Source organism: Ailuropoda melanoleuca, chromosome 9 (assembly GCF_002007445.2).
Source record: "Ailuropoda melanoleuca isolate Jingjing chromosome 9, ASM200744v2, whole genome shotgun sequence".
Taxonomy (NCBI): Eukaryota; Metazoa; Chordata; class Mammalia; order Carnivora; family Ursidae; genus Ailuropoda; species Ailuropoda melanoleuca.
In genome coordinates this window covers 51,606,797-51,631,772 of record NC_048226.1, presented here as the reverse complement: position 1 = coordinate 51,631,772, position 24,976 = coordinate 51,606,797, and the positions used below count along the sequence as shown (strand labels likewise).

Below are 24,976 nucleotides of genomic sequence, written 5' to 3'. Positions count from 1 at the left end.
CCAATTTCAGCTGTGTTGTTCATCTGTATGAACATGCAGTAGGTGATCTAAAATGTCCTTCCCAAACCATGTATTCATAATATTGGGATTGTTCTATTTATAGACATTATAAATGTTTAGCATCAAAAATGATAAAAACACAAGCAAATGAAGAAAATTCATCCCCTAATCCCAACAAGAAGAAGCCCCTTGGTTAATATTTTTTGTATGTCCTCAAGGCTTTGTTCTATGTATGTATACTCTTTTTTTTTGAAGGGAATTTATCGTAGTACTGTTTTTCTTGTGCTTTGTTTTTGCCACTTAATATATCACGAACGTTTTCCCATGCCAGTGAGTATTCTTTAAGAACATCAGGCTCTGTGGCTGTATCATGATTTATTTACCCTCTTCCCTATTATTGGACATTTGCATTTCCAGTTTTTTGTACCTAATACATAGATCTGCAATGAACATCCTCGTATCCATTTCCTTACAATGAATTCTGGAAGTAGTGTAGCTAATACACAAAATACTAAGAATTTTGATACATATTGCCAAATTGCCCTCCTCAAACGTTGTTATCAATTTACCCACCCGTCATCCCAGTATGATTGTTTCTTTCCCAATTTGGTAGTGAAGCATTGTGTTTTACACACAAATATGTCCTAAAATAGGTATATTTATCTATAATAAAATATCTTTTCAGAAACCATCAAAAACCTTCTGCTTGTATTCCATAGATAGCTTGCTGAGATGCATAAAAAGTTTATTTCTAGCTATTCTCTTGGACTATGTTTAAGCTCCTCCTGTTGGATAGGCTAAGTTTTTAAACCAGCTGAAACCACTTTCAGGGCCCTACTTAGGCAATGATAGCTTAGGACTGCGAGGAGAAACGGTGTTTCATAACAACGTTCTGTGTTTTCTGTGGAACAGGCCACGCCCCCCGTGACCATTCCAGGATCGGCCAAGTTCACCCCCAACGGCAGCAGCTTCAGCATTTCTTGGCAGTCACCTCCAGTTACCTTCACGGGCATTCCAGTAAGTAGAAAAACAAAAAGCCAGAAATCTGGTCAACGCTGAAGATAAATTTAGAGAACAGATTATAAACATGCAAGAAAAAGACAAAACTCAGAATGCCAGAAGTACTCTATTCCTTAAGTGATACTTGTAAGCTCCCCAGCCGTACTTCACGGTCCAGCCCAGCCCAGCCCAGCTTGTCTGTGGAAAAAGGCGCTATGACTGGCATTTGAAAAAACTAGGAGAGTTGCAGCTGCTGATAAACAACTTGTTAGAAATGTGTCAAGATTTTCTGTGTCGGTGGTGTATTTCTGTGTTTCCAAAAGGCTTTATAGAGTTAATAGCTGAACTCAGACTCTGAACATAAGAGAAAAAGACCCTGTACATAAATGATATTTATCGTTATGAGTAACTTTATAAAATTTATGCTTTGAAATTATTGTTTGTGGTTATGTCATTTTGAAAGGTTAAAAAAAAACACATAAATTGAAATCATTTTTTTTTCTTCCAAAGCTTGAGTAATCCATGCTGATAGGTACTCGGAAAATAAGGGTTCTGAACTATGCAATCAGGTTTAAGTGGTATATAAGAATTGATTTGACATAGTAAATGATTGCTGTCTGATACATTGCCATGAATTAACTTGATTCCTTACCATTCATTTAAAAATGTATTGGGTCTTTTGTAGCTTATCACAGACTATCCACAGACCTACGTACTGTTGATGCCCACAGTGGTTTATAACTCCTGATAAGGTCCACAGAGTGGCTTATGATAACAGACACTAACCTTATTTTCTCCTCTCCACCCTTCTCCACAAGGACCTCACAAAAGCTTCTTATGTCAACCCCTGGCAACTTCCAGAGGTTTCCAGAAAATACTAAGGTCTCCTACAGTGCTGATAAAAATGAAAGGGGTTCAGTCAATTATGCGGTGCTCTGTCGATGAATATTTATTCAATCCCCTAGGAGAATAGCCAACAATAAAAAGCATCCCTCTGGCAGCAATTTGGGAATTTGTAGCTTCCAGAAAATACTCCTGGAATTTTATTTTTAAGTAATTGAGGATCTGGAGTAATTATGAAAATCACCTGCCTTCATCAAATACTAGTAACGGCTGGCCCCCTGGAAAGAGCAAGAATGAAAGGAGGGATCTTGTTAATAGACATTAGAAGACAGCACGTAGGTAACAGTTTGGCTTTCTGGCAAGAACAATAATCAACTGAGGAGGGTGTGCGAGGCTAACCATCAGTCCTTTGGGGGACTTTCATTCATTCATTCATTCATTCATTTATTTATTTATTTCGGTAGACATAAAAAGACCTGGAGTGGCTCTCATTATCATATTTGAGGCCACCCCTCTAACCTAGAAAGGCAGCTACAATTACAGAGTTATAGAGACCCACTATTATGAATCCTAGTAATTCCTGTCTTTGATTCGAGCATGTTCAAGAGCATACACTGTCTTGCTCAGCTGGGGTGCAAACAAGTGTAGCATGTGGCTGGAACAGCCCAGTTCAGACTCCTTTTGAGATGACCTCTGTGACCCACCAAAATGGAATTTCTTTCCCTTTGCTTTATTCACTAAATCATCTCCTTCTGAAGTGCAGAGAAATCACTGAGCGGTGTACGACTAGCTACGTGTCTTCTGAAGTTCCTAAATGTTTTACCCAGTAAGATGCCAGCCAGGATACCTTCTGTGGTTTGTTTTCCAGCAGCAAGATTTTTTTTTAAAGATTTTATTTATTCATTTGACAGAGATAGAGACAGCCAGCGAGAGAGGGAACACAAGCAGGGGGCGTGGGAGAGGAAGAAGCAGGCTTCCAGCGGAGGAGCCTGATGTGGGGCTCGATCCCAGAACCCCGGGATCACGCCCCAAGCTGAAGGCAGACACTTAACGACTGAGCCATCCAGGCGCCCCTCCAGCAGCAAGATTTTAACACTCTTCTCTGCTGTGGACACTGTGTGTATCTCTACCCTCATCTCAATGCCCTAGGTTGTTTGAAGTCCCTAATTTCATTGGTTACCAGGGACAGTCCAGACCAGAGCTTTGACAGAAAGTGGAAAGAGTGGCTGGGTTAACTATGTATCCCACTGAAATCCTACTTCCGCTTCTAATGTAATCTTTCACCACGGAATTCTCAATCTATCTGGTTGTGTCATGTTTCAGCCAACACTTTAGACTCTTTTAACAGCCATTCCTATTTCAAACTAAAGAGAAGGGGAGGAGATGCTGTTTTCCCAGGCTTTGTTTTACCCTAGAGAGAAGGCTCACTATGAAAAATGTTCTTTATGTGGCTATAATGTCTATCAAGGCTTACTGTTTGCCTCCTTCTAGTGGGGGCTGGATCTTACAACGCCACACCGCAGAAGCATAGGACTGGTACGTGTCCACGGACTAGGTGCCAGCATGTCCCCGAGTTCTCCAGGAATGCTATCCCCACCCCTAGGAGACGGGGAGCCAGGTGGAATCTAAGAACATATGAGTGCCTACCTTCTAAATTAGTGTAATAGGGTTTTCAGACAGAAGCTCTAAACATTTTAAATTATAATGAATTAGTATTAGTGATGGCCTCAGCTGTATCCAAACGGAAGAACAAAGTAGATTCCATTTTATAAAATGCTCTTTAAAGAACACATTTCTCTTTGTACTCCAAAACAAATACCCTGAGCTTGTCAGCCCCGTTTAAGGTTTGGTTTTTTCCCCCACATCTTGGAGACCTGGTATTGAGAAGGGGATGCTTTTATATGCTTCCTAGAGAATAGAAATAATCTCCTTCTGAGAAATCCCAAGGTTTGCAGGATTTTATTTATTCATTTGCCTACACAAGATTTCCTGAACATCAGGCTTTAATAAGTTCCCTGGGTAAGACGTCTTCCCAGAGGTGTGGACTGGAGAAGGCTGTTCTGCATAGCTCCAGATGGAACTGGAGGTACAGTCTTTTCTAGCCGAAGGCAATAGACGTAAGGGTAGGGAGAAGACCCTCATTAATTACAGTGTTCTTTGAGCTGTTTTTCCCGAATGGCCACACCTTTTCTTCTAATTATCTACATTCTTTTCTCTGTCTTTTCATGACAGAAAGCTGAGAGTTCTTGACCCCATATGAGTCTGCTCATACTGCCATACCATAATACCATAGACTGGATCACTTTAAACCACCAAAATGTATTTTCTCACCATTCTGGAGGCTGGAAGTCCCAGATCAAGGTGGTAGCTAGTTCAGTTCCTTGTGAACTGTAGACGGTGGCTTATAGAGGGCCACCTTCTCACTGTGCCCTTTATGGCCTTTTCTGTTGGTGGAGGCAAGGGAAGGGGTAGGGGTGGGGTGAAGAGACAGCCCTTGGGTATCTCTTCTTATAAGGACACTAATCCTATTGGATCAGGGTCCCAGCCTTTTGGCGTCATTTATCCTTAATTACTTCCTTAAAGGCCCCATATCCAAATATAACCACACTAAGGATGAGAGCTTCAATATATGAACTGGGCGGGGCGGGACACAAACATGCAGTCTATAACAAGCCCACACAACCAAGAACGAATCAACCTGTGATCCAAGGGCCATTCCAGGAGGGTGTCAGGCTGGGGCAAGGGTCTCCAAACCTAAAATAGTAGTGCTTAATTATCAGACATTTAGCTGGGTTTTTTTGTTTTTAACACCATGAGGAAGGATTCAGAATAGTATGTTATAATAGGTTACAACCAAGACAAGGATCTGTTTTTTTCCACTTGAGAGATAGAAAATCGCAAAATTTCCCCAACATATTTACAGATGGACACAATATTCTTATGACAGCTCTGTGTGAGGCTCAGATGCAAATCCTCCCTCTGGCGTTTACAAACTGTGACCTCTTGCCAGTCACATGACCTCTCTTGAGCAATGCCCTCAACTTTAAACCACCCCATGGAGTTGTACTGTTGAGCACAGCGCCTGGCTCTGGCTAACATTATGGAACATGCACTCCCTAGTCTTGTGGCCTCTGATGTGTCTCACTGCTGTAATACAGGGGCCAGAAGTGTATTCTCCCTATTTGGAATTGACTGATATAACCCATATCTACCCAACATGGGGGAGAAATTAGCCATGATTTTTGCAGACTAAAGTTCTTTAAACTCTTCTGAGGTCACACCTAATCAGCAGAAAAATGAGAGGCGTACAGAGGCCTGTGTGCTCCCTAAGCTGTGTGTGAAACTCCATCACTGTGTGAGCCAGGAATTACTCTCATGAAGCCCGGAAGGACCCAACACCCCCACCCCGGTTTAGACTTGTGGGGGCTGCCCCATGACCTCCACCAAAGCCCCTGTAAAGAGCTGAGTCCTTAAGGACTGAAGAAAAACTGTTCTCTGGAAAAAATAAAATGGAGATTATACTTTTAGAAAAGATTATTATTGGGGTGCCTGGGTGGCTCAGATGGTTAAGTCTCTGCCTGCAGCTCAGGTCATGATCCCAGAGTCCTGGGGTCGAGTCCCACATCCGGTGCCCTGCTCCAGGCGCCCTGCTCAGGGGGAAGCCTGCTTCTCCCTCTCCTCCTCCTGCTCCCCCTACTTGTGCTCTCTCACTCTGTCAAATAAATGAATAAAATCTTTAAAAATTATTATTTTTTTTATTTAGAAAAAATATCATATAGTACTCTCCGAGTATATTATATATTTTATAAGACAGGCCCCCAAATAAACTTAGAAACAGTTAAGATATAAAACTAATAAAGATTTTTTTTAAAATGAAGACTGAAATGTGGAGACCCCTGGGAGAGAGAGCCCACATCCTGCGGCGCAGGGCTTTATTTTAGGGCGCACCTTATTGCCATCAGCTCCGCGGCAGGGTGGAGGAGGCAAAGAGCAGCGCCTTGACGTCATTCAGAACTAGTTCCAAGGTGGGCTGCTACAGACAGCCTGTGTTCGAGTATCGGCCCCAGCACCTACTGGGGCGGCAACGGACTGAACGTCTCCACTCCCTTACCGAGGAAGTGGACAGGATGGCGACACTACTTATCCTAGGGTCGCGGTGAAGATGAAAGCAGACAGCGCTCAAAGGCACTTGGTCTAACAAGCCCTCGGTAAATCACTACCACCGCTACTCAGAACGCGGGGAGGCTCTGCCGGCCACCTCCTGGCTCGACGTCTAGATGATCTTATCTACAAAATGCAGATAACAGCACTGCACTGGCAGGGGTTTTGTGAGGATTAAAAGAAATGATGCATAAACTAGTAGCCGGCCTCGCGCATTTGCGAGCACTAAATAAATGTACGTTCCTACGCCAGCTACCCGCTCCCTTCCCCACCCTCCGCCCCCGCTAGAATAAAAAGCTTTAAGCCATGATTGGCTTGCTATAAAAAGTCTCGAGGAAAGCTCACAAGTTAGGTCCTGTTGGTCCTCACACAGAACGGAGCCACAGCCAATGTGTGAAGCGGGTCCTGGCTTCTGCTGTGTTGCGCCCCATAAAACGCAGGTCTGGGGTGGAGTGGGAGGGGCTGCTGCCAGATAGGACTATACACGCAGGCCCTGAACTCCCCAGTTAAGAGAGCCATTAGCAGAAATAAAGACTGTCCTCAGGGGTTATTCCTCCATAGTCCTTAAATGGCGTTTTTGGAATTTTCAAAAGCCTGGTCCTCACTCCTTCCTCAAACCAGCCACATCACCAGTTTTCCCATTTCCGCGAGTGGCATCACCCTCCCTCCAGCTGCTTGGGCCAGAAGCTAGGATTCACCCTTGGCTCCTCTTGATTCACCCCTGATTGTTCTAAAGATTTGTCTTCATTTTTTCCCATCCTTCAGCGGGTCCCAGACTCTGCGTGATTCTGCCCTGAATCCAGCCCCTTCTTACCACCGATGCCCCACAAATAGTGCAAAAGCCTCTTAACTAGACTGCAGGGCTCCTCTCCAGACTGTCTCCAATTCATTCTCGAAGGAATGAAAAGAGATTTTTTTTTTAAAGATTTTATTTATTTATTTGACAGAGAGAGACAGCCAGCGAGGGAGGGAACACAAGCAGGGGGAGTGGGAGAGGAAGAAGCAGGCTCCCAGCGGAGGAGCCCAATGTGGGGCTCGATCCCAGACTGCCGGGATCAGGATCACGCCCTGAGCCCCTGAGCCGAAGGCAGACACTCAACGACTAAGCCACCCAGGCGCCCCCGAAAAGGGATCTTTTTAAGGCATTAATCAAATGTCTCACTTTCTAAAATTCTCCAATGGCTTCCCGGGAACTTAGAGTAACATTCAATTCGAACTCTTCAATCACAGCCAGGAGGCATGACCTCTACCACTTCCTGTCCATCTACCCCCAGCCTCCACCCCTTGTCTTCTGGCCCCATTGGCACTCTGCACCTAGGAGGCCTCTGTCATTGATCCCCCTTTCTCCAGAGTGCAGGAAAGATAAAAGGCAACCCCTCGGGGGGCCTTCTCTCACTGCCCTAAATAAGTAAATGTCCTCTCCCTTAATGAGTCCTTGTCTATTGACCTATTTTATTTTCTTCAGGCACTTCTCACTAAAATGATCTTGCTTGTTGTATTTATGGCCTGTCTCCCCAGTAGAATATATGCTCCATGAGGGCAGAGACTTGGCATTGTTCACAGCTATGTACCCACATTCTAGAAGGGAGTCTGGTGCATAGAAAGAACTTCATTAATATTTGTTGAATGAAGAGCACCCTGTCATCTCGTATCACTTCACATAAAATGGGTGTGGCACTTTTGCACAATTTAGAAACTTTCACATTATCAACCAGCTGATGGAAGTTGGGTCACTGTCATGTCAACTAAACTCTCCTAGTTCTCTCACTAAATAAGACAGTATTCTTGGGATTCTATGAATTCTGTAATAATTTTTAGATTTTTTTAATTGTCTCAACCACTTAAAACAATCCATATAAGTGCATTCTAGATCACCACAGTGGCTGTGAACACCTGAAGCATTCGCTCCCTCTGGTTTGCTGTAATGCACCCTGGTCAAGGATGGGATGCAGGGTAGGTGTAGGACAGGAGGGGATGGGGCACCTGGGTGGCTCAGTTGTTAAGCGTCTGCCTTCAGCTCAGGGTGTGATCCCAGAGTCCTGGGATCAAGCCCTGCAATCAGGCTCCTCCACTGGGAGCCTGCTTCTTCCTCTCCCACTCCCCCTGCTTGTGTTCCCTCTCTCGCTGGCTGTCTCTCTCTCTGTCAAATAAATAAATGAAATCTTAAAAAAAAAAAAAAAAAAGAGGGGAGGGGATGGAGATTCTGCTCCTGGAAAGACCTACATATCTATCCACATCAAATGCATATACTGAACTCCAAAGCTTTAATTTTTTTAAAAATATATATATATACGTTAACTTACCTCTTCTGACCCTCGCTCTTACCCAGCTTTAGCAAAAAAGTAAAGACCAATGGTACAGAATAATTCAGAATCAAGGCAACAACAGTTTAAAATGTTAGGTTTTTACTTACCTGTTTAATTTCTTAAATCAACAGCTAGGAAGATAACGCTGATGTATATTCCTTTGAATTGAAAGAAAATATAAAGTGCTAGTACCCGTACTAGAGAAATTCAGTTCTCTAAGTATGCCTTAGGAATGTTCCCATGACTGTTCATTGGTCATGGTACTTCCATGGCCACGTTGGCTTCTAGATAATTGTCTAAATTCATTAAATATCTGCTCTTCCACATATGGCAATGCTGTGTATTTACTTGAAATATCATTTGTCTTTTCTTACAAAAACTTGTTTTTGTACTTGTTGAGAATCCCAGGTGCTGGGAAGATATTTAGTGTTATGAGAGCAGAAGATGCAAAGGGTCCGGTACGAAGTGTAAGAGGAATCAAAAGCCAGGGGCCCTCCTGTTATTATGACTGAGAGGCAGAGGTGTACTGGGTCAGACACATGCTCTGGCATCAGGTAGAGCTCAATACAGCGCTGACCCTGCCATCACAAGTTCCATGACCTTGGCCAAGCTATTTAACCTCCCTATGCCTTGGTTTCCTCAACTATAAAGTGGGAACAAGAATAGTACTTATCACGTGGGGGAGTTGTGACAATTAAAGCCATCATCAGTGAACGTGGCACGTAGTGAATGCCCAGTAAGTATTTCAGGGATGACATTTGTTCTTGACTTGCTTGGACTCTGCTTCTAACGTTTATTCCCATTTGGACCCCACAGTCTGCTGTGTGGATGTCTTATGCAAGAAGCTATTTATTTAGGGGCTGTGAATGATCTCATAAAGCCAACAGAGGGCCGAGGTCCATGTTGAGTCATTGCCATTGACTGGCTATATAATTTTAAATAACTCTCTTAACCTCTCTAGGGATTTGTCTTTTTTAAAAGGTAGCTCATGAGGCTTAGAATAGGTGAAACTATAATTTAAGGTTTGAAATATTATTCAAGTGATAATATGTTACTATGGGCAACTTGGAATACACATGTGAAGTCATGAAGATTTTTAAAGTATTCATTGTTGGGGCGCCTGGGTGGCTCAGTCGTTAAGCATCTGCCTTCAGCTCAGGGGGTGATTCCGGGTTCCTGGGATCGAGCCCCACATCGGGCTCCCTGCTCTGCTGGCAGGAAGCCTGCTTCTTCCTCTCCCACTCCCCCTGCTTGTGTTCCCTCTCTCACTGGCTGTCTCTCTCTCTCTCTCTCTCTCTCTCTCTCTCAAATAAATAAAAAATCTTAAAAAAAAAAAGTATTCATTGTTGCCAAGTCTTTCTGTTTGGGGAGGCATTTAAATTCTGCCATGAGCATCACCCCTCTCCATGTTAACATGCGTCTCTGTGAAGGAAGCACTTCAACTCCGTGTCTGATGTTGACCACTGTCCATGGGGCAAAGTTTAATAAATGCACGGTGAGGAAAACCTGCCCCATCAACTTTGTCTTTCATGTCCTCGCCAGGTGTCACCAACACATAATCATCCGGTGGGCACAGGAGAGCAGAGACAGCACACTCACACGGTCTTGTCCTCGCCACCCAGAGGGACGGTCAGCCTGAGGTATGACTGGTGACTCCACCCTCCTCATCTCAAGGGAATTCACTGAAAAACAGAGGAGCAGCAAGGAAAAGAGAAACCAGAGATATGATCTTCCATACAGTTTTCCTGGAACTGACAAAACACCCTATCTTTTGTTGCCATGGTTTTCCCCACCCATCAGTTGTCAATGAAGAGTTGTTGTTGAGGGGGGCGGTGGCAATAGTTTTCTGTAAGTTTTCTCGCAGAATAGATACTGGTGATTAGTAGGTCTATTCAAAGCCATATGGCCTTAACCTCTGTATTAAAAGAACTTTAAGATACAGTTTTTAATCCAGATCAAGGAGAAACGCCTCAGATTTCCCTTAACCAGAATGCCAGAAATTTGAGAAGCAAGAGAGCACCTGAAAGCCCATACTTAAAACTTAAAAGAATAAAGCTCTCTACTGGTATTTTTTGTATTTACTTGTTGAATTCAATTTGATGAAGAGGGCATGCCCCCAAATGGACAAGTAGAAGCTTGAGAGTTACAGTAGCCAATAGTAACAGCTGAGCGTGGCGGCCGCTGCACCGTCCAGCAGGTGCTCAAGTCCGCACCGAGCAAGAACCCCTACTAGGTTTCTTAACACTGTTCTCTTGCTCTTCCAAGGGATCTCAAGCCCTCCAGAGAACACGCCCTGACTTCGGCCCGCTGCCTAACTGCTCCTTGCCTGTCTTGCAGGAAGCCCCGGGGAGAGGGCAAGAAGTGCCGCAAGGTGTACGGCATGGAGAACCGGGACCTGTGGTGCACGGCGTGCCGCTGGAAGAAGGCGTGCCAGAGGTTCACTGACTGACCCCCGGGGCCACCGCGCCGGCGCCCCGCCGCCCCGCTGCCCTCGCCTTCCGCCGCAGGTTCTGGAAAAGCGCTTTTTCTTCCCAACAAAATACACTTGAAGCCCAGGAAAAGCATTTCCAGGAAACTTGGTGGAATGACAGCAAAAAAAGAATAAAAAATAAAAATAAGGTCACCACCCTCCCTGCTCTTGCTGAGAATCCAGCGTCGGGCAGCTCTACTTTTTTTTTCCTTGAAAAGAAAAGTCAGCTTTTTTTTCCCCCCTGTATGTCTAGGTCTGAAAACTGTGGACTTCATAGCAACTGAACCAACAAAGCCCGTTTTACCTAGAGAGGAGGCATATTTTGATAAGTTTTCTGAATAATGCCATTTCTGAGATTTTTTTTGACGTATAAAAAAAAGCTACACGTTATTCAGAAGCGTCTGTACAGAGAACAATCCCTGCTTTCATTGTGAATAGTATTTCCCGTTTCCCGTCTGACTCCTCGGAGCAGGGCACATCGGGACGTGCTGCTGGGAAGCGCGGCACCTCGGGTCTCTTCCTCTGTCTCCTTCGTCTGTTTCTGGCGTTTGCAAGAATGGCCCGCACCAACCGCCGCGGCGCTGTTAGCCTCAAGGGCCCCGGACGGCGTCCGCCCGCCAAGAGATCACCAGCAGACTTCAGCCCCAGCTGAGTCCAGGACGCCCCGCCGCCATGTAGGGGGGCACCCAGGAGTCGCCTCGGCTCTCTAAGAAGCCCTTCGCCGGGAGGCGCCCCGGCTGCTCCTCCGCCGGCCGCGGCTCGGTCGAGCATGGGCGCGCACGGCCCTCCGGGTAAGCCTCGATGATGCTTTTTTCAGGGGAGCAATGCAGACAGAGGCCTGGCTCTGCTCGGCGCTGCTGGTCTGACGGCGTCCTTGCCAGGTTAGCAGGTCATCGGGCCTTCCCTCAAAACTCCAACCCGGAACCGGTTTCAGAAAAGGTAGAGAACTGGAACTCCCCCCGCAGGCTTGCTGTGGACAGCGGAGCACAGCGTCCACGTCCCCATCTGTGCAGAGAGACACGTGAGGTCAGCAAACCAACATGCATTCTGAGCGCACTTTCAGAGGTTGTATGCTTTAGCACGTCCGGGAGATGGGTTCGTGAGCGGAAGAAACAGGATATGGGTGCATGGGAGGTCCCAAACTTTATTTTTCTTATAAAAATATGGGAACTGTTCGTTAAGAATTTGCTCAGAGGGGAACATACAGAACACCAAAAGGCAAATGCATGTCGGTATAGGAATCTCTCAATTTAGTAGGACCAGGGCTCCCACTGTGTTGCTTTTGGCAGGCTTTCTAGCCTGGTATGTTTGTTTATTGTTTGTTGTTTGTTTGTTTTGGTGGTCGTGGTATGGGGGAGGGGAGTAGTCGTCATGTTCTATATATTAGCTCATCGTCTATCTATATCCTACCCTGGATTGCCCTGCTAACGAGTTATTTCTCCTATACCTATGCAAAGTAGGAGCACCTTATAGTGCTGTGTCAGGACGGGGAGCCTACGATCAGCCATAGGAATGTTCACTGAAATTGCACAGACGAAAGTTTAATATATGTTTAGAGATTGTACATACACTTTTGTTTTAAAGAGTTGAAAGAAGTCATGTAGTAATAACAAATAGCCTTTTCCTTTTATAATCGAGGGAAATGGAAGTTCCACAGTGTAATACCCACAAGCTCTGCATTCATATGTTTGGGCAATTTTATTTTTTAAGCTTTCAAATGACTTTTTAAACATTATTCCTTGAAAGATCCTGTGTTCCACCACTTATTTTTATTTCAACCACACTTATTTCAAGAGAGCAGGAAAAGAGCTTCATTTAATTTCCTGTCATGATTACCGATCCCTAGTAGCTGTGGCACCGGCTATAATGCGTGTTTCAGTATTTACAAGGTCAGCCAGGAAAGGGCATTATTTTTTTTTTTATGGGCGGAGTGTGTTTGCATCCTCAATCCCAGCATGTCTTTTCTCCTCCCTGGAGTCCTCTTGCTCTAGCTACAGAGCATACATAGAGATAGCCACATGTCTCTGCTGTGACATGATGCTCCGGCCTGGCCCAGGAGGCCTGAACTGCAGGTGGACTGCCCAGCGGCCACAGCGAGTCCAGAGCTGAACCATTTGAGCAGGTTCCCTGTGGACCGAAGGGATGGTTGGCTGGGATGCCATCCCACAGCAGAGGTTTTTCTCTTCAGTGAGTCTCCCTGGCCTGTGATCCTGGGATTAAGTCACTCATCAAAAACAGTCAAAGTGATGAGGAGCTAAATCCATCCCCCCCACCCCCCAAAACTTCGGAACACAAGGAGGGAGAGGTCTTTGCCATGGAGTAGTCCTGGAGTAAGGTTTCGTAGCTCTGCCCCAGAGATGCAGTCCATCATTAGTTCTGAGCTCTGGCCTGGAGGGGCCAAGCTCAGTCCTCCCCTGGTTTTTAGCCAATGAAAAAGTGTAAGCAGAAGTGTAGAGCTGAAGGCAACTTCCCTGGGATTTCTTCTCCTTTCTAAAGCCTTCTTTACACGTACCCTTCTGCGTCTCCTACCCACGTGGGGACTCCTTTCTGCCAACTGGCCCCAATCTCTGTGTACCTTCTTCTCTGGCTTCCAGGTGTGCACAGACCCTCAGTAGCTTCCTGCACACACAGACATCCTTTCTTTGTACTGAGGCATGTCATAACTAGAGAGCCAACAAAATTCACCTGGCTGGCCTTGGGGGGAAAAAAGTGATTAACTTCTTGCAAGCCACCCAGAAAGCGATGAATTGCAATATACAGCACTGATTGTAAAGGCTAAAATTAAAATTTAAAAAAAAGACAGAGCTATATATTGTTATATTTTGGAATTAAATGAAGTGCCAAATTAAGCCCAACATCCATTTTCTGCCATCTCTGTGATACCACATTCTTTTACGTCTTCATTTGGCAAGGGGAGGCAGAGGATGGTTGGGAAGGGTGGTCCCATAGCATACTGGCTGGTTAACTGACTCTCCATCCATCCCAGGGACCTCAGACAGCTGTCTGTGCAAAAGGAATGGCAATACAATGGACTCTGGACCCAAAGTATTTCTAAATAAGGCGAGCTTTAGCCTTTTGACCTTTCTCTCCCTTGATCCCCCTTCCTTCAGAAAATAGTTCTCATCTCTGTCTAAAGAAGGGACAGGCATTCTTCAGGTAGCTACAAAGCAAAGAGGGTTCATCAGGCGGTAGTATTAAGCCTTTTCCTTACCAAAGGATGTGCACCCAATTTATGGGAAGTAGTGTGACAAGACGGAGAAAATGCCTGGGTAGCAAGTGGGTAGGTTGGGGACCGGAGAGGAGATACAAGAGGTCTATGGACATCTGGCTCTCACTCATCTTCTTAATGCCGGTCAGCCAGTGGGGACTGTCCCTGGGCACTTCCGAGGGAGCCGTCATGTTGTCCCTCCAGGAGTGGCTGCCTGAAGCAAGAAGAGAGTTCCCTTAGGGGAAGCAGCTCTGCCCAGGGATACAGGACCACGGCGCACATCTCTAGGGGCCCCGGACTTCCCACCCTCTGGCTTGCCGGCAGATTTCCTCATGGGTTGGAAAAAGCCGGTGTCCGGACAAGGCAGCGGGTTTCCGACCGAGCGCCCGCTCAGCGGGAGAGTGCCTGTCCGTGCCCTTCATTAGCCAAGTCCTTGTCCAGTCATGACTGTGTTGCCGATGAAAACTTGCAGAAGACAAGGATGAGGGTTACAATTCTTGGGCTTTCCAAAATCTTTACATGAAACGGTTACATGAATGTTGCAAGAGATTTCTGAAACTGAAATGCCCTCTATCAGATTTCAAGGTCATGTGAGTTTCAGTCGGCTGTCTCCAGTGTCACAGGAAGCCACCACCCTTTTGAAAGCCGCCCTGGGTTCTGAAGTCCCAGGCGCGCCTGAACCCATTTCCTCCTTCTTCAGACTTCATTGGAAAACGAAAGAGCAGCATTCACTTGAGAATGTTGAGAGAGAAGTGGCAAGGATTGTACCTACAGGAGAGAATACCTTGAGAATAGTAGCAAAATACTGTAAATAATATTCCTTTCCTCAGGGAAATTTAAAGGGTATGTGAAAGATCTGGAAGATCCTAAAACTAGAAAGACTTAGTATCTCTAGAGTCTTTTCGAGTCAGAAGAGTTTTGGTGTTTTGGGGTTTTGTTTTGCTTTTAACGAACATGATAATTATTTCAAGACAAATTTACACGAACTGGACAATACCAACTTTTTGAGGTGTGGAGGAATGCTCTATGAAAAAGAGCTGTTTCTCTGTAGCTGACGCGCAGTCTGAGGCTGACCTTGGACACAGGCACGCTCCCTGGCAGGTGTTCATAGACTCATGTGAGGCTTTTTCTGAATGTAATTGTGAATACGAAGCCTTGGTGTTCCTCTTTCTCATCAGCCGGTTGGATGACTGCACGCAGAGTTCCGTAGGTGAGAGCTGGTCAAGACACACCTTTTGCTTTCATGGCATGTTAAGGAGCAAACTTCCATGGACTTGTGCGGACAAGGTGCTGCTTTTTCTCATGACCCTGTAGATTTTCTATCGACCACATCAACTGTAGCATTGACCTGTATGAACACAGGGAAGGATCTGTGCATACAAATGAGCGCAAACGCAGCAGAATTCGTGAATATGGATGAGGATGTGGATCCTTTTGGAGAAGGCGCTGGGTACACAGGTCAACTGGAAATTTCATTTCTCTCAGAAAATAACCCTACCAGCGGCACACACACTCTCCCTGTTCCTCATACCTGTGGGGAATCCTCCTTACTGGAACTGTTCCGTTGTGTCTTTCTGCATTGTAACTCGTCAAACCAGAAGTCAGTAAATAAAACGAGATTAGCACTTTTAGGTACCAAGTGGATGACTAGGTAATGCACACCAATAGAGCAAGAAAGTACAAGGTGTATTTAAGACCGACTGGTTTGCTTATCGTGACTGACTTTGAAAAAGCCCATATCCAATGATATCCATGCTTTAAAAGATGTACCTATCCTGGGACCGGAAATCAAAATGGGAATTTTACTTCTGGTCCTATTTTGTAAATAGTTGCTTTTTTTTGAAGACAATCTCATGTTTTATAACTTTTCCTGTAGGTCTGAGAATCACAATGGTAATGTGTTGTGTCAAAATGTAATCTTAAATACGATAATTATTATAACTTAATTTTCCAAATAAGACAAGGATTATACTGCTTTAGGCTTCTACGATTCTAAGAGACATGACACTTTTATAATAAGCATTAGTACTTAACTTCTCAAGTTAACAGAACTGGAAATATTTTACAAGATACTGTGTTTTGTAATCACAAAGAACATGAACATTTTGTGGGAAATGACCTTGGTTTTATACATTGTAGCTTATTTTTTAAAATACAGTATTTACCAGACAGGAAGTGTTAGTATTATAAGCAATTCCTGCTCTCCAAACAAAGGGCTATGCCTCTTTTAAGCAAGCGTTTTGATGCATATCTTTTCAATGAACCCTCTGCAGCAAGGGTAGAAATGCAGATCAGACGGGAAGAGTATTATTACAAGAGAGTCAAGCTAGCAACAGCTACTCCTTTTATCATTGCCAGTGTGTTTGCAAAGTATGATGGATAAAGACACTTTAAGAATCATCCTGTGTATCTTAAATAAAAAAAAAATGTTAGTAGATATGCTTGCAGGCAATGGGAGAAATATTCTTGGAAATTCTTTAGTGTAAAATGAGATTCTGTCACAAAGACAAGCTTCACAAACCTGCATTGAAGTATCATTGGGTGGTAATTTCTCAAACCATGGTATGTAAGCCCAAAGATAGAATTTTTAGGCAATCAGTGGTGTTTAAAATAAGTTTTTCCTCAACACTAACTCAATAACTTTAATTTCCTTATCAAAGCAAGTGCTTGATTTTTCACAAGAAGAAAGAACAGACAAGCAAGTTTGCGATCAGAAAGTCACTGTATTCCCAAAAGTCGGGAAACAAGGGAGGGAGCCACGGAGAGTTTATTAACTGCACAAATTGTTTTGAGCTTTGCCAAAACCATTTCATAATGCTGTACAGTTTTTTCTAGCCCACTCACTGTTAAAAAAAAAAAAGGCATCTTCTCTTTCTAAGATTTCAGTAACTCAAAAGCTAGACTAATTAGCAGTATGCAGATAACATCAAAAGTAAAGCTGGGATAGAATGACCGTTTTGGGCAACTCCTACAAAGTGGTCAGAGGGTCACTCAGACCTTGCTTTCAGACAGGCTTTAGAATCTGCACACGTGAGGACTAGAAACGTACGGAGACAGGGAAAACCATGTACAGCCTCGACTCCTGGTCTCTGAGATGAGGCAGTCTGCAAATCCCTATCTTCATTCCCTCGACTATCTCCGTTGCTAGCATTAAATCCCCAAGAAGTGCTTATTGCTGTATGGTTTTGAACCAAATGAGTCTTGCTTCTTTTTTAAATAGAAGCTTCCTAACGATTTATAGCAGAAGCCTTAGAAAAGCCAGGCAGGATCTGTAAATGAACCATTCAGGTCAGGCGAAACAGGGACACTACGGAACGGTGGCGATCCTTGTGAACCAGAGAGAGCACGCCCCCATTGCATGGGGCACTGAGCTCTAGGCAATCAGAACCATGCAGAAATCAGGCCCAGGGCTACTAGATCTTCTGACTTGGAAGCAAGATGTTACCTGACATTTAAGTGTTGACAACTCAAATTCTTGGCCAACACTGTGCAGACCAAAGAGAAGCTATGTCTGGGCAGAGGCAGCCTCTGGCCACCAGTCTCACCTGTTGGGGAAAGCCCATCTCACGTCCCACGGCCACGGGGTCAGGTTCATCCCTCAGCCCCACAAGCCCACACGTTGGCACTATCCGGGCCCCTAAAATCAAAGAAGGGAAAGAGGTCAGTTGTCCCCAGAAATCCTTCTCATGGAAGACTTGAATATAAAAATATAGTATCCTTAAACTAGCGTTGCCTCTGATCAAAATATGCTGAAGTGTTATCCAGCGCTCCCTCTGCCCCTTCTGGCGTGCCCAGGCCATGCCCCAAAGGAGAAGAACTGTCATCCCGGCTGCAGTTCTCGCCTACCGTGACCACTGTGATGAGGGGCCGGCAGAGAGCAGCCCTGTGCCTTCAGAGAAGGCAGCCAGGAGCCCCGGAGTTTGACATAGCACACTCCGCCTCCTCGTGCCAAAGCCCTTCGCCAGCCCCTCCACACTCCTTCCCACTCCATCCTGCCTCGAGAGTGTTCAATCCAGGGTAAAATTGCCATTGTTTCATCTCCAATATAGCAACATCCTTGCTTCAGAACTGCTAGGTATTTTAAAGTGTCCACTAACCCCCAAAATGGAGTTTTTCCACACAGAAAACCGTAGCGCCTTTGTCTGAGGACGAAGACAAAATGGGAATGAATGCGTCATGGAAAAAATTACTTTTTTGGCTCGGATCAACTGAGTTACTTTAGACTATATCTTACACCAGAGGCCTGATGGTATTGGGATAATCGCTAACCCTTTCACATATATAATAAAGTTTGTTTCCTTCAGACCCATTATCTCATTTGCCCTTCCTAAGGACCCAGCGTAGAGTAGGCCAACCCACGAGAGTGTTTACCTGTGAGCCAGCCCTATCACTGCCTGAAGGGAGGAGGGGAAGGCCTGGGGAGAGCACTGGCCCAGATCAAAGTCTTCCAGACGCTACACGTGAAGAGACCCAGAGACCCACCAGGACCTCAGTGCAGGTCCTTCAGCATAGACACAAAGCACGCACTCGTTCCCATTGCCACATGCAAATGTAATGATCCCCACGGCACCCCTTTAGGCTGCCATGCCCCTACTCCCTAAGGTCCAACCATCTAAATGGCTAATTACAGGAGTTTCTTAGCCAATGTGATGTTCTGAGTGAAAGCTTTCACTCCTTGGGAAAAACAATTATTTTGCTGTTACCACTCAACATTCGTTCTCCATGCAAATGGAAATCAATGCCAAGAAATCAAAAAACAGCTCAAATTTACAATTTTCAATGATCAAATCAGAAAGTACCATCAACTCAAAGTTGGAAACACCGGTGAGAGGGTGAAGCCACGTTTCAATACGAATGCCATTTAAACAACATGGTCAATGCCTGAGATCTCTGTCAGGGTGACTAAAAAGCTGTCCCATCATGAACAGGTTTCGCGAGGCCCTGCTCCCTTTGCTTTACCAGGCTTCGCGTCACGAATTTAGGGTAGAGCCAGTCCCAGGGAGGGTAGTCCTGGATCTAGAAGGGGCCTAAACCACTTTGGCCTGCCACCTACCTTCTTAACAGGCTTTTTGACAAGCGATGCGATTGTTACCTGTCCGCCAATACAGTGCCGGAGGAGGCAAGAGTTGAGCCCTCTCCTCGAAGGAGAAGAAACCTGCTTCGCGGTGGTGACCACCGAGGCCACCAGGGCTTCGTGAACAAGCAGGAAGCTGAGGTTCCAAAAGAAGATGACTGTAGATTGTGACAGAAGGCGGAGATTGTGAATTCAGTGCTCAAACTGTCACCCTTGTTTTTAAAAAATGTGCTTTCATATTGGGCACCGTTCATGTCATTATTAACGGCCAGCTTTCAAAGAAAAAGGGCCCCTTTATTTATACTATGAAATGTTAAAAATGAAGTCTTGAGCCAAATTAACTGTTACATTTACTTATGAGGGGCAATTCCCTAAATTTTTAATTCAGAAAATTCCCCAGAGTAGAAAGTAGCAACTCTGTCGTTAAAGAAGAAAATTTTCTTTAAAAAAAAAAAACCAAAATAACTCATCTGCTTCCTTCTGAATTCTTTCTATATCTCTGACTCAGGAGGAAAACCAGGACTCTGGAGAAGAAATTGAGCCTAAAGAGAGAGAGAACAGTACCCGTTCTGGCGATTAGTCTTAACCACCCCCTTCCCCCGCCCCATCTTGGCAACCTCGTGTTCGCTTGTATAACCTTACTGAGGCCATGCTGTTATTACATATGTTCCCTGCCAAAAATTCCAAATTAAACACTTTTGCTTCTGTGTTGCTGACTTCTCACTCTTAAATTCAGGTCCAAGGGGATAAATATGACTGTGACTTGTATGTGAGGCTCAGTCTTGTAGGGCTGCCCTCTTTTTTCTGAGAAAAATTTCCATCTGTCTGAACAGTTTTGGGTGATCATTCCGAGAGCGGGTCAGTCAGCATACAACCTGCAACACTCATCACAAAAGACGCAGACAGACTCGCTGATAAAGAAACACAAGGCAGATATCTAATCCTTCCACCTGGCTTCAAAGCCCTCCACGCAAGTCACCTACCCACCAGGCCCATCCGTGGGGAGAGCCAACTGTGTGATCAGACCACCATGGAAGGACAGAAGGGAGCTTCACATTTAATTTCTCTGGGCCCTGACCTCTGCCCACAGTTACATAGCGTGAAAATTGACTTGGCCTTTACTTTGTGAAAAGAAAGTGGCTCCTGCAAGGTATAATTGTTTTAACTTCATATTTATGCAAGGAGGAAACTACTCCAATCTGCTTTCACTGTTAAGCACCTGTCCCTCACCCTGGTGGAGCCCTCTCCCCATGCTTTGGGCACACAGGGCCAAGACAGAGGGGGGAAAGGTAGAGTTTTTGGGGCCAGCAACGCCAGAGTTGGAATTACCCCTCAGGGATCTACAGTGTAGTGTAATTATAAACTCCCCCCACCCCCTCCAAAACAAAGGATGCATCACTTTGCAGATTACAAACCCTTGCTTTGCTTTTTACTCCTTTTTATCATATTCTCTGCTAATTGGAAATCAATGACTGTGACTTGACCAAGCCCTGTGATGATAGCAAAGCCCCTTCTTCCAAAGTATCCCAACTGTCTGGGGAACCTCTGTGATCACTGGTAGAAAGCTTTAGAATAGACTTAGATTTTTAGGAAAGAACTCAATACCCCCAAAATGTTCCATGACTTCAATAACTGAAAATGCTCTGGGTGTAAAACAACCCAGAAATGTGGATTATATATGTTTTTAAAAAAAAATGCCATTAATCAATATTTTCCTACAACATGACCTAGAATTCCTATTTTTGTAATTAATGGTTGGACGATGGTCAGCCATTTAAACATATGCTCTCTGGAATAACCAGATACTAGTGTAGTTTCCAGTGTTTCATGTCTCAAAATCTATATACTTAGAAGAAGAACTCAGGATAAGAAAAAAATCGCTAGGTCCCAAAGGGTTCATGACCATCATCAAATGCAACTACCGAGTGGCCTACGGTCATCTTTGAGGGGGCTGGGGAGCGAGAGAACAACAGTGATCACAAACCCTCTGTTGCCCTTAGTCCATGGTAAGGTTTAAAAAAATAAATAAACGCTACTTTTAAAAATTAAGCCATCTTTCAAATTGTTTTCTACACCAAATCTAAAACATTGAAACAAAATTATAAAATATTTGAAATGGGGTATTTAGTGGAAATGCTGTCAGTAGAAAGCATTGCTTTTTAGTGCCTGCTAAACGTAGTCAAGTCAGACAGAAGAGAGAGCAGCAGTCCCTCCTGTGCGATGCTAGTGGGAAAATGACAGGCGTTAACTAGGAATGGGGCACCAATTCAAAAGCAATGTGGCGATGCTAGCCGATTTTGAGAGACCTTTTGAAATACAATCTTACCACCATTTGGAGGTAAGTGAGTACTTGCTTACAAGTCTTTAATATTAGTGAATGAATGTATAAAGTTACAAACTATGCATTTTCAAAGAGTAACGTGTATTTTGTATCAAATCCAAGTAAATTTTTTCATAGACTTATCACAGACACAAATTATTCAAAATAAACTTGAATGCATAACATTATGGGAACGTGGGACTCCCATCTATATTCTTCCAGCTGATATTTTTAAAGACAGTGCATTGAAATTTCAGACTCTAAACAACTTCAGCCATTAAGGTAAATGAATAGGAAATGGTTTCTATTTTCCTTCTTAAGCAGTAATGAGAAATGCTGGCTGTTACAAAACGTGCCCGGTTTTTTGAAGGTGGATCTTCTAGTAACGCTGGATTAACAGGCAAACAAAACTGCATGAGGTGAACGTGCATCACATTGGATAAACATAGCTAGCATAGGTTGTGTCTGTCGTGTTTAATTCTCAATCTGAGAACAAAAACTACTCTCTAATGGGTTTGGGTTATAGCATTTCAGAGAACGAAGTCTAAAAATGCTGTCCATCAGAGCGAATCATTAGGCTTTTTTCAAAATTACACGGAGATCATTACTTACATTTCTGGAATGTCCAGATAGAATATACACACATTTCCTCAGCCTTCTTGTTGATTTTTTTTATTTCCATGAAAGCTTTCCCCTAATAATTTACCCTTGCTCCTTAATTATAGTTTACTACATTACTCAGCATGAAAAAAACATTCTTTCCCTTCTTCTGACAATGTTGAAATAACTCCATTTCTCTACCATTCTAGTTCTCTTCTATGTCCGTTGAGAAAGTTTCTCAACTGTTTGTAGAAATATGGAAAATATGGGAAAACGCACTTCTAAACCTGGTACTTATGGTTATACTGGATGTGTTTGCTACCTATGTAGATGTTATTGGGGGTGGGGATATGTCTTTTTATATGATTTTTAGCCAAATTCCGATGTTCTGATACTACATTTCTGAATACCTATCTGACTGTAAATACAGCCTGGTTCAGGTTAATACACCTTTGACGTGACTGTTCCTCAACCATGCTCCTTGCCAGCTTTTGGCACATTGTACATAGATTTGTTGAATGTTTAAATGATGTTGTTTTTCTAAATGCTGTTCTCTAAAACAACTTTTTGAATGTTTTTTGCTTTCCATTGTTTGGGACTTTGTGTGTTGGTTTAAAAAAAAAAAAATGTTTCCTAAACATTTAACACCAGGAAAAAGATTTCAATAAACTGGTGCTAATTGAAATAGAAGAAAAATTTCAGATTTGAAGACTTACCGTATGAAATGTTCACACCAGTTAAACTAATCTGCACTTTCCCAAGGGGACAGCTGGTATCTACCTGCCGTGGGCATCAGGAGGGCCACCGAATGTTTATGGTTTCTGTGGCCCATGTAAGCATTACACATAAAAATGGCGCTGTCCCCCCAGAGTTGAGGATTTGCCGCATTGGTCCTATGGAAGCATTTAAGTAGAAGTAAAGGCGTAGAGTAAGAATCAGTTTAGTACTAGTCTCCTGGTCTTTGGACTGTCATGTTCTGTAATGCTTAGCTGTGACAATGAATATGGTGTTGCCGATGTGGTCTGACATCATCGCTGACCTGTACTTGCCGCGTGTATGGCTCTACCTTGGGTTGCACTGGCACACGCCAAGCCGGAACACTGGACTTGCAGTAAGACCATCCTGACTTCTACAGCGTCCACACACATGAATTTAAATGCACTTGTAACTGGCTAATTACCATGGAGTCTAACTTCCACTTAATAAAAGTTTTTGTGTATCTGCTTCTACTGGGGGGCTGCTTATTTAAGTAAAGGCTAACTAACTTATACCCAAGAAAGGCTCACTGAGGACAGAGGGTTGGAGGTTTTACCTACAGTTGTACAAATAATTTAAAACCAAAGGGATGGGGTGCCTGGGTGACTCAGTTGGTTAAGTGTCTGCCTTCAGCTCAGGTTATGATCTCAGGGTTGTGGTATTGAGCCCTGCATGGGGCTCCCTGCTCAACGAGGAGTCTGCTTCTCCCTCTCCCTCTGCCCCCTGCTCGTGCTCTCCCTCACACTCTTTCTATCTCAAATAAATAAATAAAATGTTTAAAAAAAATAAAACCAAAGGGATGTCTTCCCCATATCAATATTCACCATTAGAAATGTGGAAGACACGCCTCTCTTCTAGAGTTCAGCCCCAGTAAATACAACACAAACCATGCCCTTTGCTATGACCGTCCAGATAAGGCAGCTGCCCGCCTGTGCTGCTAGTCCCGCTGTACCAGGCATGTAGACACAACCTGGCAAACAGAGGAAAGGCGATGTCTATTCTGGTGCCAAGCCAGCCTGGAGACCCTCCCCCAGGCCAAGGCTGNCAGCCTGGAGACCCTCCCCCAGGCCAAGGCTGGGTCCACTAGAACTTGGTATAGTCACCTACAAGAGCCAAGCTCACGAATGTGTGCAGCCAAGGAGCAGGCTTTGGAGTTCCACAGACGTGGGCACAAATCCAAGTTTTGCCTCTTGCAAGATAAATAACCGGACAAGTGATTTCACTCTTGTAAATGCAATCCTTATCATGGGACATGATAATAAAAAACAGGAGAACTAATTAGCTTGGCTTGGGCAATATCTTTACCTACTCCTAGTCCAATCCTCGTTGGCCGGACTGGGAAGGATTATGATCTCTGTCCTACTGCCTCGTTCAGAGAAGGTCCCACATCATGGGGCGATTGTAAGAATTACCTGAATGAACGTGTCACTGTGCACAGAGAAGTGGCCCACAAATGGAGGCCAAAATACTCAAAAACTGGAACCCTCAGACATCCAGAATGAGTGCTTTCAAATACCAGAATTTTCTTTTCAGCTTCTTAAAAAGGTTCTTTCTAAAACAAAAATGTCCTGGGATGCCTGGGTGGCTCAGTCATTAAGCGTCTGCTTTTGGCTCAGGGCGCGATCCTGGTGTCCTGGAATCAAGCCCCACATCGGGCTCCCTGCTGGGAGCCTGCTTTTCCCTCTCCCACTCCCCCTACTTGTGTTCCCTCTCTCGCTGGCTGTCTCTCTCTGTCAAATAAATAAATAAATAAAATCTTTAAAAAATAAAATGTCCTGGCTTAGCAATTAGCTTACATAGCACATCTGGATGCTTCCTTGGTTACCCCTGATTGTCATCATTTCATCCATTCATAGAATGAGCAGTGGAGACAGAGCTGTATAGCTCAGCCTATTCCAGAACTGGAAGACGCCCAGTGCCTTCTTCCATGCCAGCCCCAGCCCCAGCTCAGCGGCCGGTCACTGAACCTCTGTGGTTTCCTTGTATTCAGCACACAGCACACGGCGCCCCTTGTGCTTTCCTGAGATGTGCTGGAACAGCCAGTACGACTAGCCCTACTGTCCCTGCTGTGGGCCAGGCGGTGTGCAGGACGCTTTCATGAGCTCATCTCACTTAATTCCCACAGCAGCTCTGTGTGTGGGGACTGTCACCCTCATTTTATCTGGAAGGAAACATCTTCCAAAAAAGTTAAGTAACTGGCCCAAGATCACACAGCCGAGTGGACATGGCACCCCCTCCC

At 44.5% G+C, this 24,976-nt stretch overlaps 1 protein-coding gene across 2 annotated transcripts in view; it reads left to right on the top strand.

Annotated features, from left to right (window-relative positions):
* Positions 1-23,355, top strand: part of ZNF704 (zinc finger protein 704) — a 231,783-nt gene extending 208,428 nt beyond the window's left edge. The window contains exons 7-10 of one of the 2 annotated variants that reach the window (XM_034668237.1): positions 913-1,017; positions 9,852-9,949; positions 10,647-11,570; positions 19,570-23,355. In XM_034668237.1, the coding sequence (XP_034524128.1) occupies positions 913-1,017; positions 9,852-9,949; positions 10,647-10,758 (315 nt within the window). In that variant the 3' untranslated portion in view covers positions 10,759-11,570; positions 19,570-23,355. Of the gene's footprint in view, positions 1-912; positions 1,018-9,851; positions 9,950-10,646; positions 19,518-19,569 lie in introns of those variants that run through there. The other variant, XM_019807632.2, reaches the window with a different exon arrangement.
* Positions 23,356-24,976: the final 1,621 nt, after the last annotated feature.